The sequence below is a fragment of the Sturnus vulgaris genome, chromosome 13 (assembly GCF_052056855.1).
Source record: "Sturnus vulgaris isolate bStuVul1 chromosome 13, bStuVul1.hap1, whole genome shotgun sequence".
NCBI lineage: Eukaryota > Metazoa > Chordata > Aves > Passeriformes > Sturnidae > Sturnus > Sturnus vulgaris.
The window spans coordinates 3487107-3507753 of NC_142255.1; the positions used below are offsets into that span (position 1 = coordinate 3487107).

At 42.5% G+C, this 20647-nt stretch overlaps 1 protein-coding gene across 4 annotated transcripts in view; it reads right to left on the reverse strand.

Moving 5' to 3' along the window:
• UBE2Q2 (ubiquitin conjugating enzyme E2 Q2) overlaps positions 1-17846 on the reverse strand; it is a 45125-nt gene extending 27279 nt beyond the window's left edge. For 2 of the 4 annotated variants that reach the window (XM_088172351.1, XM_088172350.1), the window contains exons 1-2: positions 17418-17815; positions 2163-2267 (exon numbers count right to left, since the gene is read on the reverse strand). In XM_088172351.1, coding sequence (XP_088028477.1) covers positions 2163-2267; positions 17418-17603 — 291 coding nt within the window. In that variant the 5' untranslated portion in view covers positions 17604-17815. Of the gene's footprint in view, positions 1-2162; positions 2268-16855; positions 16895-17417 lie in introns of those variants that run through there. The other 2 variants (XM_014879191.2, XM_014879192.2) reach the window with 2 other exon arrangements.
• Positions 17847-20647: the final 2801 nt, after the last annotated feature.

Consider the following 20647-nt stretch of genomic DNA (forward strand, 5'->3'; position numbering starts at 1 on the left):
AAATGGCAAGGCTTCCACGTGTCAAACATTTATGCCTGAAGAGCATGTTCTTCAGTTTGCCAACAGGTGACACCTGTCCCATGTCACAAAGCAGGTAGAAAGGGCAGTGGAATAGCAAAGGCTAAACCAGGGTATATGTGCTAGCACTGCTTTAGCATAGCTGAGCTCCTGGAAGAGTCCAATGCCCTGCTCCAGTAACTTTGAGTTTAGAGCAACATGGCACTAATGATCCTTTACCTGCAGTAAATTAAATGAAATCTAGTTTGAAACATTCTGGATTATTCTAAATTAAACACAGTGAATTTTTATAAGTCTGTGATAAATTAGAAGCCTTAGGATTTTTACATGTAGTCCCCCATCCCCTCCTACTCTGCTGCAAAAAGTCTGAGCAAGCTGCTCCATGCCACTGAAAGGGAGGGAGTTCCATGGGGAAGAATTTCAGGGAAAAAAACAAAACACAAGAAATAAAAAGTCTTTGGAGCAAAAAAAGAAGTCATATTTTGCAGTGCAAGTATTTGTCTCCTCAACCACTCCCATGTACCTTCACCTTGGCATAGCCCAGTGCAGGGTGGATTCCTGAGAAACCAACGGGCCATCACAGGTGTCTATTACATCAACCCAGCAGCTTTTACATGGGCAAGTACAATCTTGATAGCAGGAGCTGTTTTCTTACCAGCTACACAAGCAGCCTGTGTGCATATGCAATTCAGCACAGCAAGTCCCATGCATGTTTACAACAAAGCCTTCAGCCTCTTGCAGGCAGCTGCACACAGGAAACATCAATCAGAACCTTTAAGTTCTGATGTCAGCCACACCAGCTTCAAGCTGCACAATCTTCTGGAAAGTGTCTTTAAGCAAAAAGCTCATTTGGCCAGATTTTCTGTTACTGCCCCTTTCTGTGTCTTTCTAGGCAGAAAACCCTAAAGATTAAGGACTAAGACTTTTCTGAATGTAGCTCAATCTAAATTTTAGGTTGAAGTAAACAATACAGAGATGTACATCTTGTGCAATCAGATCCAAAAAAATGCAGGAAAACACTAATGTTCCTCTACAATTGTTTTTAATTATGACAAGGCCCACAAAGACTCTCACTTTTATTAGCTTCCTAATTATTTCTGCTAGAAGTCAAATGCATCCTAAACTATCTTCAGAAAAAGACACTTCTACATTCTGCTTTAAGGCTGGGTATCCTAGATGAACATTATCCCAGTAAACATAAGTAGTAGGTTTTCCTAAGAAAGAACATTCTCAATTTTTCCCAAACCAGACAAATGCTAAAAGCACATAACCCATGTAATAAGCAATATTCTGCAGATTGATTTGTTTTGTGTGCATCATATTCATGCCCACAGAAATAAACACAAAATGTTCATATTATCTATTAATAAAGATCACCTGAGTTTGTCAGTATGCTGCAATACTCCTTTTTGTGGCACAAACTGCATTTGTACTGAAATTTATTTCCAAGCACTGTTCAAGGACAGTTTCCTACACAGAAGGGGAAGTTAACTTTTTACATTCATGTGTCTTTCCCCTGAGCTCCCATTGCTACATGAAAAGGGTATTTAAGTAAGACTGAAGACTCGAGAGTTTTCTGAAATACAAAATAACCAGCAGAATCTGTATACAAAGATTTCCCTGAAGTAGCAATTGTCCAAAGTCACAACACTGCTTAAATGTATCAGTACCTAGGGAGCATTCTGATGAACTAGAAGCATTCAGGTCAAATTTCCTCTGAAAGAATTCAAGAAACCAAGAATTCTTGGTATTATAGTCATGTTCTGGAGAATATACATTCTCAAGAGTACAAAGTTTTACCTCTGCAATTGATTTCTGTGCAAGCAAAACGCTACAACAGTTGTTTTATTCAGCAGTTTTAACATTTTCATCCACTTCACTGTTAAATTATTTTCAGAAAACTTCTCACTGTAATTACTGGGGCTGTAACTTCACTTCAGTGCTTACTCTCTAAAAGAAGTTCTCTTTTCCTTCTTGCCTCAAATCTTTTGGCTTATAAGTTTTTCTGGAAGAGAATGTTGTGTTTATAAAATCCTCCAAATAACCCTAAAACTGAACTAGTTGACCTACTTGTTAACATGACAAAGCCAAGTAAACACACAAGCCCAAGTAAATGCCCAAAATAACCAAAATACTTCACTCACCAGAGTATTGCTCTTCTTAATATCTTCTAAACGCTCTAAGACTGAAGTCAGGTTTGGGTCATCTGATTCTACAAACCATATTGGTGATGAAGAGGGGTAAGATTCCTGTTTAAAAAACACAAACAAAACAAAACCCAAAAAATAAACAAAAAAACCCACAAAGCTTTTAAAAATCGTTTACCCCCAAAATTTCAGAACACAATATTAATATCACCTTTTATCTTACTCTATGTCAGGTAACACAGAAGTTTTTAACACCACATTTTTAGGCAATGCAAAGGAAAATGAAAGAAATCCAGCCAACTGGTTCTTCTAGTATTTCAACCTATTTTTGTCTTTCTCAGATGATGGATATACATAAGAGACAGTGCTGAAATGTTTAAAACCTTGGGGGTAGGTGGAGCAGGAGGGAGAAATTTAAAAATGCCATATGGGTGATAATCAGCAAAAAATGGAATCACAAGTAGTACATGTCAAAGAATAAAAGTGATGCTGATTTTTCATACAAACACAGCTTCCTGCAAAGAAAAGATGTAAAAGCAATAAAACCTGGAGTGTTTAGATTTCCTCCTCAAACAGGATTACTGAAACTCTTCCAGCACCAACCCACAGATGAAAGCAGTGCAGCTCCAGTGTCCTGCCCTGCAGGACAGTTTCACTGGCACATCACTGTGCCAAAATCTCTTCTCCAATTCCAGTTTTCTCCTCTCACAGGTTTGGTAACATGGTGAGGATGGAAGATACCACGAAGCTTCCAACTCGACAGTTAGTGTGCCTTTATATCCTTGATTCCTGTGGATTTTACTTGTTTTGGTTTAGCTATTTAAGGCATTCTCCACTTCTTATCCTTTCAATTAAATTTTAGTAGCTGAGGACAAATTGCTGAACCTCGGCTTTATCACCCAGATATTATCTTTGTATCCCCAGGTCTTACAAAATAATGAGGGAATTTTAATTCACTTTCCTCACTGCAGTTGAAAAGGGGGAAGAAAAATTCATCTTTCTCATTCCAGAGACAATAAATTATACTTCATTCTTCAACAGTTAACAGGCAAGGTTTGAAAACTGGAGAAAAATACAAGCATGTCAGAACTGGCTTTGAATAAAGTATATTTCCTAAGTGACCTTCTATCTGAAGTGCTGAACCCCATAAACAAAAACATAAGCCTAAAGGACATCTGCTTTGGCCAAGCAGACTGACACCATACTCCAGAGAAGTGCTGGATACAGAGGTCTAAAATTCCCATCTGCAAACTGAAGCCTTTGCATAAACTTATTTTTAACAAGTTCAATCCTCTCAAGTTTATGTATAATTTTTTTCTAAATCACAGCTAAAAACTCCTCAAAGGAATACATGATATTCCCAGTATCTTTATGAAAAGACAAACTGTTCACATCTTCCATCTTCACTTCAAAAGCACACTATACACACTACACTATACTTTGCTGGCTCTTCATATTTCTTGATGGGAATGTTGGTGTAACCTAAAGCCATGGTCACAGTGTTTACCCTACTGCCTTTAACTTCATGAGCTGGGCTGAGAAGTTTGGCTCTCAAGCACAGCTGGGTCAAACCAGTGTTCAGGCAGTGGGGTCACAGTTAGCAGAGATTGCCTCGTGCTGCTGCCCCACAAAGCAGAGACCTTGGAATATCTATTCTTCATTAACTAAGGCCCAGTAACTCAAATATCTATCAAGAGAGTCCAGTGCTCAGCTTGCCAAGATTTATGGCTAAGGCAGGCTTACAGATGTGGTTTAATCCCCTTCCTTCACACAACACAGAACCTGAGTGTAATTCTCCTCAGTTTCACTTACCACATTAACCACTATCTCTGTGGGAGAAACAAAGCTGAATTTCCTGTTGCTACTGGGTTTCTAAACTGTTATTTTTAGGAGCTGAACTTCATTAAAGGTATTTCAGGTTTTGTACTGATAACATCTCATTCTTAATAACATGCAACCTACTTGTGAAGTCTTCTACACTGGTGCAACCCTCTCAGCTCAAGCCTCTCCCACTGTACACAGACCTGGACGTGCAGGGCAGCAGCACGAGGCAATCTCTGTGGCCCCACTGCCTGAACACTGGTTTGACCCAGCTGTGCTTGAGAGCCAAACTTCTCAGCCCAGCTCATGAAGTTAAGAGAAAGGGCAAACATTACTACCATGACTTTAGGTTATACCAACATTCCCATCAAGAACTACAAAGAGCAAGCAAAATCTGTTCCAGGATTCACCAAGCCATCTGTTTCTTAAAATCCTCTAACTCAATAGAATAAAAATATTCTCCAGATACAGTCACATTTGTTCTGTGCACACATGCACCATTCTGCTAACAGGTATTTTTGGCTTTTTTTAAAATCAAGCATTTTTAAAGTATTGTTAGTCCAGACCTATATAAGTCTATTAATTGCAAAGATTTATAGAAGACAAACACCTGCTAGTCCTCTCTTCTAAATTGTATCTGGAATCTGAAGACTGCTTGGAGAGTAGAACTCAACTCTTCCCTGTCTATATTCCTTTTCTCTGACAATTTTGTTTCTCCTTTCCCCACCTGAAGAATTTAAGGAACAACACCACGGTAGGACATTCCTTACTGCAACCAGTATCTATTGCAGTCTGGGGGCCTATATAATGATCTCCTCCAAAATACCTGCAGCATGTCTGTCACCAGCCAGGGACAGCACTGACAGTGCAGAGCTGTGACCAAGCAATCCCACTGTGAGTTTAAATACACTGCAGTGGCTACTTGAACGTGCTGCTGCCTCCTGCTCTGAGTGACAGTCCTTACTCGTGGTTTACACTCATTCCATTTTGTGCTCCCTCCTGTAGGTGAGAAAACCTGCAAGGACTCAACACTGCCTGGATTATTAGAGTATAGCACACATGAATGATTATGTCCTAAAAACTATTAACTATTCAGATTTTTAGTCTGATCTAGCTTTTGAAACATGAATGGGAAAAATGCACTTCTCAGAAAGGCTCTTCTTTAACACTGCAAGCATATTTACTCAGCTATATCAGACAATACTTCAAGTTTTAGATTTTTGGAATATGACTGTTTTATTGCACATTCCAACTTTATCACAGCAGATGCTTAATAGTAAAATACAAATTCAATCAAACTTCCATTTTGTTGTGACATTTCTCAATTCTTCACACTCACCAATAATTACATTCATTTAATTTAAAAACATAAATGGCATTAAGTTCCTTTAGATCTGTAAGTAATCCATATTTTTGGAACAGCTGATTTCCACGCGGATGTGAGTCACTATATTTTGAAATACAGAATTCACACATGAACTTCAAACGTTCCTAACCTGAGATATAAAAAGGCTCATGGGTTTGTAATAACCACAGCAGGCAACTTAAAGCTAAGCTTGTGGCTTGTAAGGTCAAACAACTGAACTTCACATGAGCTAATTCTGTTGGGAGAATTAAGGCAGTTTTTCTGTATCTGCATGCTATAGAGATAAGAGGTGGATTTGAGCTGTTGTGTCATGTAGGGAACACAGGCTTCTCAAAGACAACGTTTAATGAGAGGAGTCCCAAAATAGCAGTTATTTTACTATTAATTGTCAGTGGCTGAAAAGCCCCATGACTGTGAGGCTTTCAGCAGAGAGCTGCCATGCAGTGATTTTGTCCCTGTGATGTCTCTCAGCTGCACAGCTCTCACCACACTCAGTAATGGAGAGGTTTTATGTAACTGCTGCTTTTCTGCTGCTCTCCACCAGCAAAGGCAGCACTCCTGCCCAGAGGAGGCCGTGGGGCCAGCGCTGACATCACAGGCAGCATGTTTACAGCAGCACAGATACAATCACAATTCACAGCATCATCACTTCTAGGGACTCTTTGTATCAGCACAGGACAGACTGGGAGCTTTGTCAATGCAAATGCTTCTGTCACAGAATGCAGCAAAAGAATTTAGCCTGCTAATAAACACACAAAATACAAAGGGAATAAAGCCCTGCACTCCTGTCATGGGAACAATTTCCAAACTGATCAAAATCATTTAGGAAAACCACCGTGTTAGAAGAATACACACGGGATCTCACTGCTCAGTCATTCCATTACATCCTCTGTAAGAGCTCTACTTGCATTGAAATATTTTGCTAACCAAAGGGGAAAAAAAAAAAAAAAAGGCAGCAAAATGTGACAGAAGATTCCAGGAACACACACGTTAAGACAGCTTTTCCTGGGCAGGATCTGTCATCTAAGTATATCCTATCTAAGCTTTCTCATCCTTAACAATAAGGCCATTTCCTTGCAATGTTATATAATCTTTATCCTGCTTTCTAAAGCTACACTGACACAATTCTGATATTAGTAAGAGACTTTTAAACGAGACGTTTCTAAATTACTACAATGGTGTTAGAACTGTGATGTTGCTAAATCAAAATAACACATCTTGCCCTCATTCTTAACATTAGAACAACCTGTACCTGCAGTTTGCTACAAGGCAGAAGAGCAATCATCTCTCCTTGTACACAACTGAGCCATTTTATCACAGCTAAATGGTAGGAGAACACATTTAAACACATGGCTACTGCATTATGATTTAGAATCACAATGACGTGGTGACAGTTCTTAATTTTCTCTAATTTCCTGATCATACTAGATGGAAAAAGTGTGGGGGTGGTTTCTCTTAAAAATCCTTAGCATACTGTCTGAACAAATTTCAACCAGTTTTATTTCTTTTCTGTTTGTTAGTTTTCACAAAATCCCATCATAGACAGAACCTAATTCTATTCTTTTTATACCAGATACAATCAGAACTTAGCTAATTTTCCTAACAGTCCTAATATTCATTTTCTCACTCCTCAAATTTTTCTTCGCCCCCTTTACTTACAAAAAGCAGATCACCAAACTCACAGGTCTTTTAACCAGCTTAGAAGCTCTGAGAAGGCTGGAAAGAGACATTCTTGCTCACCCAAATCTTGGTAATGAAGTAAATCCTAATGGAACAAGACATCTCAGAGGCCTAATGCAATCTGCTCAAGGTGAATATATTTGCAGCTATAAACACATGCCAAATAATTGATTTCAAATCACAGAGGGCTTTCCAACTCTGTCCATTTAATTAGACAGCAGAATCAGATCTTTATTAAGGGTCATAGACATATTCTACATGAACATTCAATAAATGCTGAAGAATAAACAACAATTAGCTACACTTCAGTACACATTATTTGCAATTGTTAGTCAATCATTCACCACTTATTTTTCCACCTGTATCAAATTGCCTTTAGAGGAAAAATCCCACAGAGTTAATATTAACAAAAATATCAGGATTTAGGAAGATATTCTTAAAGCTAAAGTTTAGCTTGGTGACCATAAAACACTAGTACTTACAGCTACTTAAAACAGCATTAGTTGTGATTACACAACTGACAGATTGTTTCCCACTATTAGAGGCCAAATTTTCCAAAGGCAGCTTAAGAAGCAGTAAGCATTTTCCACCACTAGCAGCTCAAGTGCCAGTGAAATCCAGGCTTAAGAATCTTTAAAAGCCAGCAGATTGTCATCTGCCCTCTCAACCAATCCTTTAGAATAATTAAGAAAAAAGAAAGCATGAAGGATCACTTTCATTGAAAGTACTCCAAATCAAACTATTTCCCAGAAACCTGCAGTTAACCCCCTGAAAATTTTATTTTCAAACAGACCCCACCATTTGCTGTATTCTATAGATCAAGTTATTGAACATTACAATACTCTAACATTTGCACTTTTAGGTATGAAAAATTTGTCATTTCTTAAAGAATCTAACATGCCAGTGATCCAGAGCTCTAAAAGATAAGAAAAGTGTTTGTGATAGTTTAAAATGAAATGTAGTATTTGTGGTAGCAAGGAAGCAAAGTGAATTTTAAGCATCACTACCAAACAAGAGGAACTTGCTTTAACTTGCTTTTCCTCTTGAATTTTAAAATGGTATATAACACTCTACTAATGTGCCCAAAGGCAAGTCTGTGTAGCTTTCCTTGCCTTCCACCCTCCCTGAAGCCTGCCAGGCTCAGTTCAGTGAGAACATTTGTAACAAAAGTCCTGCCTTGGTGAGGCACGGAGCTCAGCTGTCTGAAATACACATCTCTCCACAACACACAACATTACTGCAACTCTACTCTCAAATTTCATGGCTGTATTGACAGCTACAGCCTATACGTGACAATCCCAGGTGAAGTATCATCCTTTGGTAGGATCCCTAGGATTGTAAGAGCTTAATCACCTTGCACCTTTATGGGAGGAAGGTGAAAGAATCCCCTAATCGTGTTCTGTGGCAGCTCTGCTAATACACTCAGTGCTGCAGAGGCCAATACCTTCAGGAGCACAATAAATCAACACAGTAACAGGGTCACAGCTGGCCTCTCCCACACACTCCAGGGAAGGAGGCAAGTGTAGCAGAATACCTTGTTTTAGAATTGTTCATGTCATTAAACACAGCCATGCTAGAGAAGGGAGGGTCAAAGGTATGTGCAGAAAGACCACAACAAATCACAACTCTATAGATGCCAGTAAAATTCACTCTGCAACCACAAACAAAAACACAGTTCTCTGTACAAACAAGTCCTACCAATTGCAGAAGGCTACCACAAAGTACTCAGGAGGAAATGTTTGTTGTGAGAACACAGAATGGTTCTGGAGATCCCTTCTGTCTTCACGAGGCCCTTGTGAGAGCACAGCCCCTGCCCTGCTGTCACCTCAGGTGTCACAGGCACAGTGTGGTGCTCTGACACCGAACCTTCTCCAGCTGCCTCCTGCAGAGTGCACAGGGACCACAGCACGGCTCCACATCAGCAGAAAGCTTACACCATGGAACGCTTCTTGTAATATACAGATTATTCAGCAGCATCTCCGAGTGCCAATCTTCACTGACAGCCACCACAGAACTAAGGAAGTATCAACAGGGCCAGTATTTCAATGGCAATTCGCTTGTGTACAAATCATTCCAAAATCCAAGCAGTTCGTAATCTGTACCTTCACCTGCACTAATTCATTAGTTCAACCCAAGGCCATAGAATTCTCTAGAAAGAATTAAAAATTTTTATACACTCAACACAGAAAATAACATTTTGAGAAAAAAAAAATCTGAAAATTTCAGCAACTTGTATTGGAACATATAAGAGGTCAATGACTTCAAAGTTTGTGGAATAATCCAAGATATTTTAGTGTTTTGCTTCCATATCTCTGTCCAGGCACACACATGTCTCACTGCTCAAAACATCACTACCTGATAAGAAGCCAAAACATCTACAACCAAAGCAGCAAAGGCACAGAACATCACTTCAAATGGTCACAAACACAAATGCAAATGTGGCATTATAATTCTAATATTTCTCCTGGTCAAGTTTTTATGGCCAGTTGTTCTTCAAATTACCTAATCTATGTAAGATGTCCCAACTGCCAATTCCCATACATGAAATTGCACATAACCCTGGGAAAAACAGGTTTATCAGACTCCCTTATCAGCTGCCACCACCTCATTCTCTCTCCATACCAAGCAAAAGGCAGGAGGCTACTTGTGGAACAAAACAACACAGAATTAAAACATGAATTTGGAGCATAAAAGAAAAAAATGCAGTCTTCCAATAAAACAATTACTGTTCTTCACTGTGAAGCAGCATTTTACTCTCCACATCATCATAATGTAGCATGTAATCTCTCCACTCCAGGAAATTCAAAGAAAAAAAAAAACGAAAACAAACACTCAACACTTTTGTCCAGACCCAAAGTAAAAATCCACTACGTGTTACTGAACTGCTGCTAAAACACAACTCAACACTATGGGACTGCATTAACAGCATAGCAAGTCAGCTGTGTAGCCTCTGAAAATGTGCACTGTGGTGGAGAGCCAACCTAATGGAGCTAAGGAATATTGCTGTGCCAATGTTAACAGCAACAAATAAAGTTCAACATCCTCCACACCCCAAACTGAGCAAAGCACACTGCACTGCTACAGACTGACTTGTTTATTGGAGACATGGCTGTAGACCTGAGACTATGTCCAGGTTTTCATTACAGCACCTCAGAGCAGCAGGATCACACACAAAACCCACTGTGTGCTTGTACCCTCAGCTGGCCAAGTGTCAGGATGGTTTTTGGGAGCCCTCAGACACTGCAGGGTCTCTTTAATGCACACCTTACACATGCACTAATGGCAGTGCTTTATTGAGAGCAGCTACACACGTGGGCTCAGGAGAAAGGTATTTTGCAAATCTGATTCTGCAATACTCTTTTTACTACCAGTACAGAATCTGATGTGTCCAAATTCCTGCAGGAAGTCTGCTTACTTGAAACAAATTATCAACTCCTAATAATCAAGATTTATTAATTACCTATTTCTGCAACTATACAGGCCAGTTATCATTAACATGAGTGTCACAAAGCCAGAGTAACAAGAAATGGCTTCTAGTATGGCTAGAACAGAACTGGTTTTAACTAAGTTATGACATATCCCTCTCTCATCAACTTAACTCCAGAAAGCCTCCTTGCAGACCTGCTCTCACCTTTCTCTCTCACACAGTTACTCCACAGTATGCAAAGCCTGATATCACCTCTGCTGTCACCCAAAAGATCCAGGTTTCTCCTCCTTCCTCTAACTTCAGGAATTTACATCTTTCAAGTGTCTTCAAATCACTCAGCATCCCCTTCTGTGTCCTTTCCCCTCTCCAAGAGGAATCTCCCTCTTTTCCACCTTCCCCCTTTGCAGACTTGCTGTACTCTAGACACACCTGCAGGTAGAAGGATTTTTCATTCTCACCCATGGCTGAGAGAGGTCCTGCTGCTCCTTACACCTGAGAGAATTCCAGGCACCACTCAGCAGGCTCCCAGCTCTCCCCTCTCAGTAACATGTACACAGGTGCCCCGATGCTGCTCAGCCACAGTCCTTCAGATTGGAGCCATTTGGACGGAACTTTGTCCCCCACATGCAAAATTTCAGTACCATGGAGTTTAACCAGTGTTTACCATTAATAAGTTAAATACCACAACTCTTACCACAGTTATTTCCTACTTCAAAAATTCAAGGAAGCCTGTGGTATCTTGAATACCACTGCTCAGGAACGCTTTGATTTTTTTCTAATGCCACTATACAAGTTCTAACAGAGCTTATGTTCCTGCCTTCCTGAATACACTGCAAAATCTCCAACTGCATTGAATTCTTCTGCTCCAAGGGGGCAAAAGATTACGAGGTCTGAGAGAAAGGAGAATACAGTTCATAATAAATCTTCAGAAATCATGTATTAGCTGCTCTACAGCACTTAGTACACCAAGATGTCTTGTAAGCGAGGGATAAAGGAAAAAATCCCCACATGTAAGGTCATTATTTTCATACCACGCTTAGAGATTACAGCTGGATGCAAGACATCAGTAAGACATGCAATAACTGGTATGCTTGATTCCACCAGAGATCAACTGAGAACTATTGTGATCATATTAGCTTCAAGTGTACAACATACAGGCAGACTGACTGAAGATATAAATGCTAAACAGCATCTTCTTAATATAATCAGTCATTCAATTTTCCAGTTGTCTCCCAGGAGCTGGTGAAGGGTCATTTTTGCTTCTCCTACATAGCTTGTAGCTGAAGAAACACAGTAGAACACATACTAAATCATCAACTGTCATGCCTCTTAAAAAGGGAATATTACCATTTAGAGGAAAAAAAAAACCCTAATACTCCAGCCAGGAACTCAGGCATTTACAACCTTTCAAAACCTCAAAAAGGCAAACAACCTGACAGTATTGAACAGTAGTCTACACTGAGGCATAACTAAAATAGTAGCCATTTCTGTTAATCAACTTCTATAAACATTTGTTCCTATCAAGAAATTTCACCTCCTTTTTCTTGCCTAATAATACTATTTAGAGAACTGTCCCCATTTCTGCATCTTGCAGTCTCCAGGAAGGAGTCAGATTTTTCAAGTAAACAAACTCCTGGCAGTTAAGTGTGGAGCAGCTGTCAGTGTAACAACCAGGCAGGGCGGAGGCCCAGAGGCCACCCCAGGCACTGTGGCCAGAGAGGTCAGTGCCCAGTGCCACCCAGCAGTGCCACCCTGCCTGCAGCTCTGTCTGGACCCAGCAGCTCCCATTCAGTGCTGTGCCAGGACAACTGCTCGTGCAGCTAAACCAGACTGGGAAATAGTCCAGATCAACAAGAAGTCACTAAGAATTTTCACATGCCAGCCAGCTCCCTAATGCAGCAAATTCAATTTCAGCTGCCTCCCGAGGCACACAGCCTCTGCTGGTCTGCAAGAAGCAGCACTACTACACTATTTCAGAGTGCTCAGCACACCATCACACCTCCTTCTTACCAAGTGCAGTTTTCAAAACATGCTGAGGATATCAACAAAGCATCAATACACAAAACCTCCTGAACAGCTCACAGGAGGAAGGCTGTTAAGTAAAAAGAATGTAATTCTTTCTACAAATCTTCTTGAATTATCAAAGTGCACAGAGAGCTCTTTCAAGGACCACAACAATCCCAGTTCTGAGGTTACTGTATCATCAACTCACACAAGCAAGCCACTGGAAATGAGCACAATTTACTGTACATTGAGACCTCAACATATGCCAGCATTTCTATTTGAAGTCCACCACTGTGGCTTTCTGGGATATTTTATGAGCACTTCATAGCTTGTAGGGAGGACAGAACCATCTTTAAAGTCCTGAAGTACTGGCTACAGCCTTTCACACATCACACAACCAGACTGTGGTAAAATAAAGGTCTTGTCTTCCAGACACAAAAGATCCTGCCTACTCCTTTTTGTGATATTCTTTTTCCAATTACAATTTTGATATAAGAGAAATCAAAATCCTCACTACTCTTTTAGTAATTTTTTTTGTTAGCTTAATTTTGGTTTGCTAAATAAAACAATACTAAACCTGATCATGTTAAGTTTGCATGAGTGCCTTTTTTAAAAATCAAGTCTATCTAATCCTAGCTAAAAAGTACATATTCTCAAGATAAAGCTGTGTATGCTTTCATACAGTCCTGGCATCCATATGCTGCAAGACAAAGGTCTCAACCTCACTACAGAATGTCTAATGATGCATTAAAACAAAATAAAAATCCATGGTTGGAATAGAATGCCTCATTCATTGTGTAGTTAGTTCTCTGTACAAATAAATAATCTTTTAAAAGGTTACCAGCTGCCTAAGCATTAGTGAGGGGCAAGTTCAATATGAAAATCCTATGCCTTTGAAGAACTGTCCCAGGTTCAAATACACTCACTCTCTGTATATACCCAGCTTGTCAAAAGCTTCACAGCTAATATCTTTTCATCCATTCTGGTTTTAAGGGAAAATAAAGTCTTCTCCCATCAATTGCAGTTATCTGCAGGCAGCAACCTTTTCAAGTCTTTCATAGCAGCTTCTAACTCCAATTTAGCAGCAGGGCATTTTTCAGCAGAAGCAGAAGCTGCTTCTTTCCAACAGAGAAGCAGGAGTTTACTGAGTCAGCCACATCACCTGGACTGAATTACTGAAGTATGAAGGATATCACTGCACATCACAGCCCTGTACTTGTTTAGGGCAAACCTGCTCTCACTCAGAATTGGCACAAACCCCCACTCTACCTGCAAGGGTCACTTGAGGATACAGAACTTCAACAGGAATTTAGTGTATGAGTGGAGAGATATTAATATCCAGTTTCTCTTTGAAGAGATGACATAGAAAATACATAATGTTTTACAACAATCCAGACTAGTCCTTTTCCTTGAAATAACAAGGAAAAGACTTCAGTGCAGAATAATTCTAACACACCCTTTGCAATACTACAACCTAAGTCTGACAAGGTACCAAACTGAAGCCAGAGATTGTATTGAAGGACACTTGCCTAAAGTCATGCTCAATAAACACACTCCTCCAAGTAAGTCCATAAGCTTGATACTATTTCAAAACACATGAGGAACAGGACAAGGTTTATTGAACTTGATCAACTGGAATAGTGCTGTTAACTAAAAAGGAAACCTGAGAAAAAGCAGAAATAAAACTCCAAATGGAGACACTGCTGTTGGCATAACAAAATGGGAATGTGAAGGTACACAGCCTGAACAAGTTCAATAATTAGACAGTTCTCAGGAATAAGCAGCAATGTTTCTGACAGGGGTGACTCCACCCTGAAGTGCCTCTTTTAAAACAATCTGATTAACCATGTAAGCCCTAATACAGGTCACTACCAGAAATAGTGAAGGACAGACTTGGACAAAGTTTGGCTGCCACTCTATAAACAGAAGAGCTGTCAAGTAAAAATGTGTCTTGCTTTAATTTCAAGCAGTGTTCAGTGTCACAGATACAGTATCCCTGAGATTCTACAGCCAACACTGAACTTTGATAGTTCTACAAATTTATAGAGCAGAGACAATCAGCAAATAATCTCAGTCAGAAATGCCAGTGGCAGACTTCTCAAACCGTGAATTTTAGTCTAGAAAACTCGTGGATATCCATACAGTTCCTAAGCACATATGCTCCCTCACCTCTCTCTTCCCTCTAGGCTGGAGAGAAAAAAAGATTTGTTGGGAATATCAGAGCCAAATTAGTTATCAGATCTCTTTTTAGCTACTGAAAGCATCCTTCCCTAGCAGATATTTCTCCATCCCCTAACCTCAGTATCTCTACATGCTGCTAGACAGCTGTCATTTTACATCAGATATTAAGGTATGCTAACAGAACCACAAGAAAAGAAGTGGTGAGTGAGCTCTGTGCTTACTCTTCCTCCTCAATAGGATTCTCAAACATTCAGACACAACCCACTGTATGCTTTTGCTGAGAAATACCCTGGCTGCATCAGTATCCTAGGGGTTAAACTGGCTAGAAGAAGCAAATAGTTAAAATTTCATATTTGCTCTGCAAATCCAGAACACTAAGCAGCTTCTGATGCAGAGTCTCCCCCAAAAACCATATTTATCAACAACTTTATAGCTTATTGGTCTTTGCATGCTACTACTACTATTTGAAGTTCTAGTTCCCCAATACCTGCAGAGCCACTGAAGCACAGTAAACAAGACTTAGGGTCTTCTAGTTTACAGTACCCACAAAAACCTCCAAAATACCTAGAGGAAATCAGGAGTTACAGGGCCGAGAGACTCCATTCAATGGGAAGAGGCAGGGAAAAAAAAAATAAAAAAATCACTTTTGTGACACTTAATAGTTCTAAAATGTGTGTCAAAGAACTAGGACAGAAGCCCAGAGATGAGCTTTCTCTTCTTGGCTCTATCATCTGCTGCCTATTTGTTTCAAGGGAGCTATATCTCTGTATCTCAGGTTGCCCTATCACATTTATTTTTAACAGATGGGGAAAATACCACCTGCCTCAAAGAGAAAAAAAATTAGTCAACATTGGAAAGCACCAAGCTGCTCACACACAACTGTAAACAGAACTTTCAAGAAACTCAGGCACAGCCTTTCATCAAAGCAGAAGTCTCAGCTCTGAGGTTTCAAACAGCACTTTTCCTGTTCTTTCTGCAAGTTCATACGCCACAAGTGTAATGGCATGTGAAAGATCTCCTGACCTTTGGGGCAAGTGACTGTAACAGCAGATTGCAGACACTGTTTCCTCATTAACACAAACACGACAACAGTGACCTACGTGGTTTCTTGCTTGCTCAGACACACCTCAACCAAAGGCCTACAGCTGATGGAGAGCAAGCTTCCCAATAAGAATGACTATCAAAAGTAGTTACAATGAAAGCAGTCTCAGAAGTAGATAAACACCACAGCACAAATCCTGGGCACAACTTCAGGTCTTACTGCAGGCTTACCTGTTAGCTGTGACTTGACAAAGAAGAAATAACCCATGAAAATTCAACTGGCAGCTAAGGGTGCACGATCATCAGACCTTTCATGTTATTGTTTAGAGAGACATTTATGAAATAAATCATGTTGTGTGGAAACAAAACACCAAATTTCTCTGCAATGGAACACTCTCTACAGAATAAAAAATATTTATAGGAAGTCACACAATCCATCATCTGATGGGTCATGGAAACAAGAACACCAACGCATCTTGTTTATTTTACCAAAAAACCCCAGAATCTTTTACCTTACCAGTATCCAGTAAAACACAGACCTGTCCCATGACCACAGAAGTGACTTCTCCTAACAGTTAACCATGAAAACTGAAAGATCCACTTAACAATCCATCGTTAACTTAATGAAGTTACTTTAAGGCAAGTGAGAATCTGGTCATCATTATTATTAGACTTGCCTGGTTTACATACACATTTTAATATTTCAGTAGTAAAATATTCACCCTTACATGAATGTTTCAACCACCATGGTGTTTGAAACTTTCATACAAAGACAAAAAAAGCAGTAGAATTTATCTTCCTTAAACACAAACTTGCTATTTTCACCTGAAGTTTTTATATACGTCACTGTTCAGTTGAATCTTGATAAGGCGTTTAAATTCACTTATAACTGCAACCAACCCAACGTAAATGAACCTCCAGCACTTTCCTGTACATGAGTCACAGATACCAATATATTCAGATCCTCCTGCAAGTTTAGGCCCTAAACTTTTAAAGAACCAGAGGATTGTGACCGTGTCACACAACACTGAACGTTTTATTCGGCTTCTCTTCCACACATTTAAAAAAATATTAAGCCAAACGAATTTAAGGGGGACAATCCCACAGAAAGGCGAACCTTCGAAGCCCTCGGCAGGCAACAGACCCCAGTTGGGACACGGCTGCTCGTACCCGTGACAAGTTTAAAGGCACCATTGGGATGAAAGGGCCCTCGGGCAGCAGAGCAGGGCTCAGCGTTACCCTCCGGCACGGTCAAGTTCCGCGTGGCCGCGGCCCCTCGGGGGAGGCCGGGCCCGCCCCAGGCCGCGGCCGTGTGGCGCACTCGGTAAAGCGCCGGCCCGCTCCGGGCTGCGCTCACACCGCCGCTGTCCCGCCAGCCCCGCGGGCCGGCACGGCCCCTCCGTTCCCCCGGGGCCTCTCTGCTCCCCCGGGGCCGGCCGTCCTTTGTTCCGGCTCGCGGCTCCCGGCCCCGAAGCGGCGGTGGCCCCGGCCCGCGTCCTTCCCCCGTGCCCGGGTCCCCCGGAGGAGACGCCGGGAGGAGCCCCGGGAGCGCAGAGCGGAGGCCGCGCCGCCCGCCCCCCGTAACTTTAGTTACGGCGGCAGCGGGGAGCGCGGCCGGAGCCCCGGGGGAGCGGCCCCCCGTGCTGAGTCACCCCGCGGGGCTGCGCCCCCTCCCCGCGCCCCGCGGACAATGGCGAGGGCGGGCCGTGCCCGGCCCTGCCCGGCCCCGCACCGTGATGTTGCAGTGGATGGTGAGCGGCGGCGGCGGCTGCGGGCTGGAGCCCGGCGGCGGCGGCAGGAGCACGAACTGGCAGTGGAGCTCGTCCAGCTTCCAGGAGACGATGCGGAAGCGCTCGTGGTCCTTGTCGAAGATGGACTCGAGGAACTTCAGCTCGGCCTTGAGCCCTGACACCGACATCCTGGCCTCATCTCCGGGCCCGGGCCTGCGCTGCCGCCGCCTCCCTCCGACCCTGGCCCCGGCCGCGCCTGCGGGGCGGAAGATGGCGGGGCCGGGGCAGCCCCAGCCGGCGGGGCACGGCGGAGCTCCCTTTGTACCGGCCTCCTGCGCCCGCCCGCTCGCTTAAAAGGGCAACAGCGCAGCCCGCTCCCCTTCCCTTTCCCTTCCTCCCCGGCGGGCCGGGCCAGCCGCGCCAACCGCCCCGCCCTCGCCCTGCCCTCCTCCCGCTAGCCCGGCCCCGCGCCCGGGACGCGCGCACCGGGGCCGGCCCGCGCCCCGCTCCTCCTCCGGGCACGGCCGGGCTGACCCGCGGCACCTGCTGCCCCTGGCCGGGCTCTGCCTCCCGCAGCCCGGATCGCAGCCCTCCGCTCCCGCTGCTGAGCCGCTCACCCGTGCTGCTCCTCCTCTCCCACCGCTCAGCCCTGCGGAAGGACACGCGGTGTTGCTTCCTCACCGCGCTTCTGTTCTGCTGAGAAAAACCTGCAGCTTTGGATTTGCACTTGTCATCTCAGAATCCTGTCAGACCTTTAGTACTCCTCGGGGGGTCAGTTGACTTAAGCCAGGAATTCCTGTCCTGACATTTCTGGCGGATCCCTACACATAAAATTTGGTGTCAGTCACTGCAGGCTGGAAATCAGCAATACAGAAGACAAGAAAATTTGTTACCACTCCATTTAAGCTCCCCTGTAATTGTTTGTACAACATTTTATCCCCAGAAAAAGCATTATGATACACGAGAGCATCGGTGGTGAAGTGAATACTCACTACATTCAGAGATCAAGAGGTGCTTGCCCCTTCCTGACACTGGAAATACCATCTCTGCACCTTTATTTGCGCCTTCCCATCTTGGTTTTGCATATAGATAGTTGTCAGTTCTTTGGGAACATAGAGCAACTCTCACATGACATGAAGTGTGATACAAGCTATGTTATTAATTAATGCAATACACACATAAACCTGGAACAGGGAATAGCCTTTTTTGTTTAATTGATATTTTATATAAATCTTTAATTCCAGACAAACTGGCAGCACTTCACAAACCACAAGCTGAATCTTGTCAGGTGGTGAGAACTCTAATCTTGATCCAGAAAAACAGTTGCACACATGCCCAGCTCCAAGCATATGGAAGTCTTACTGATTTGTGGGCTTGAGGTTCCTATCCTTCCAGCAAAGGGAGCTGCAAAGAACATGCTTTGCTACAAAAGGACTCAGGAGGGACTGACACTGATTAAATATTCTGAATGAAAGGTACCAGAAAGTCCACAGGATTTTTAGCTGTCATGTGAAAGACTCTGATTATACAGTGTGTGCAACTCAGCTCTCCTAGACAGGCTGAACTACTGCTTAGGCTGTGAAGCCAGAGTGGATGTAACTGTTGTGTGTCAATACATCAACAGGCAGGGCAAAGAACTTGGAGAGATAAGGGATGATTTAAGTATAAGGGCAAACTAGCTATAAATAAGCAGCAGAAAATGACTGTACCTATTAAAAAGGAAGGACCTGGCAGAGCCTCCCCACAGGAACCCCAGAGACAAAACCAAACAAAGCAGACTTTGTCAGGTGTTGCATGGTGTGATGCATGAAACAGCAGAGGAGTGAATTTGGTGACTCAGCCCAGTTTCCCTGGTACCGTAGGATTTTGGCTGGAACACCTTGCTGCAGCAGTTGGGTGAGTAGGCTTAGCAAGTTCAAACTGCACCTTCTGTCATACCTTACCAGAGCCGCCTCTGTCACTACCTCTGCTCTTCCATCCTCCTTGTCTTCTCATCTACCTTCCCTCTGCTCTGACTCTCCCCTGACTGTGACACCTCACTTTTCTTGGCAGCTGCACAGCTGAGGTGTGTGGATGTGCTGGCTGGGAGGACATCTCACCTGCACTAGCTGGTGGAAGACACGGGGAGTTCTCTCAGGCACCCACTCATCCAAACACCACAGTCAGGTCTCCTGGCAGGCCAAACAAATTGTTTAACTGGCCAAGTGTGTTCTGCAAATCCTGTCTAGAACTTGCCCCAGCTCCTTCAGTCTGCCTTTTTGTTGCAGACTTCAGGAAGTAACATGCAGCTGCACAGCCACCACTCCTCTGAATTCTCCTGCCCTTCTCAGTATTTAGTAGGCATTGTACAAGCTGTGAATTAGTTTCTGTGATAAGACCTTGAGAACACATTGGGGCTGTCTCCTTTTCTGGAATTCAGAGGTGTAGAGAGCTGTTTGACATGTCTGACTCATTCCTGTTTCTTTCTTCAGATTTTGCCATGGGACATTGACATGAATCTCAGGTTGGTCATAAGATGATTCAGGAAAGCCCAGAGTTTCCCAAAGACCAAAGTGACTGTACACAGGGCAGGACCTGACATCTTGTGTTAATAAAGGTGATGAATCTTGGTACAGCCCCTCAGGAGCACTCTATCAGATTCCAGTAGTTACAGTTGCTCTTAAGTTCCTTGATCTGTATTGCCTGTAAGCACCATTTTTTTCTAACTTGCATGCACATCTTCAACATCATGATTACCTCTCTCTATCATACAGCTAGATTACCTCTCTCAGGGGCTGAACTTTGGCCAAATCCCTGTTTTGAAGATAACATACCTTCATAACCATCTTTATTTATTTTTCCTCCTTTTCATTTAAATATGGGAAAATTTTTAAGAGTCTTCAACCAAAACTCTCAGAAAAAACCCCAGCAGATTCCTCATTGCATTCTTGGGTAGAACAAGGAGACAAACAGTTTAGACCAAAGTTGTCTTTCCCCTTAGCATTTACTGCCAGCCCTGTTTCCAACAGATCAGATAGGATGTCCCTGGCACAGAAGGCCAGCAGCAAGGGGCAAAGGGAGCTGAAGGAAAGATGAGCTCAGGATGAGCCATGAAGAAGGAAATGAAGTAAAATATAGGATGAGTGGGCTTTGATGAAAGTAATAGTTGTCTGGGGCTTAAAGAAAGGATATTCCAGAGCACAGATGAATTTCAGTTTGTATTAGTCCTTTTCTTCCTGTGAATGCCTTTTCC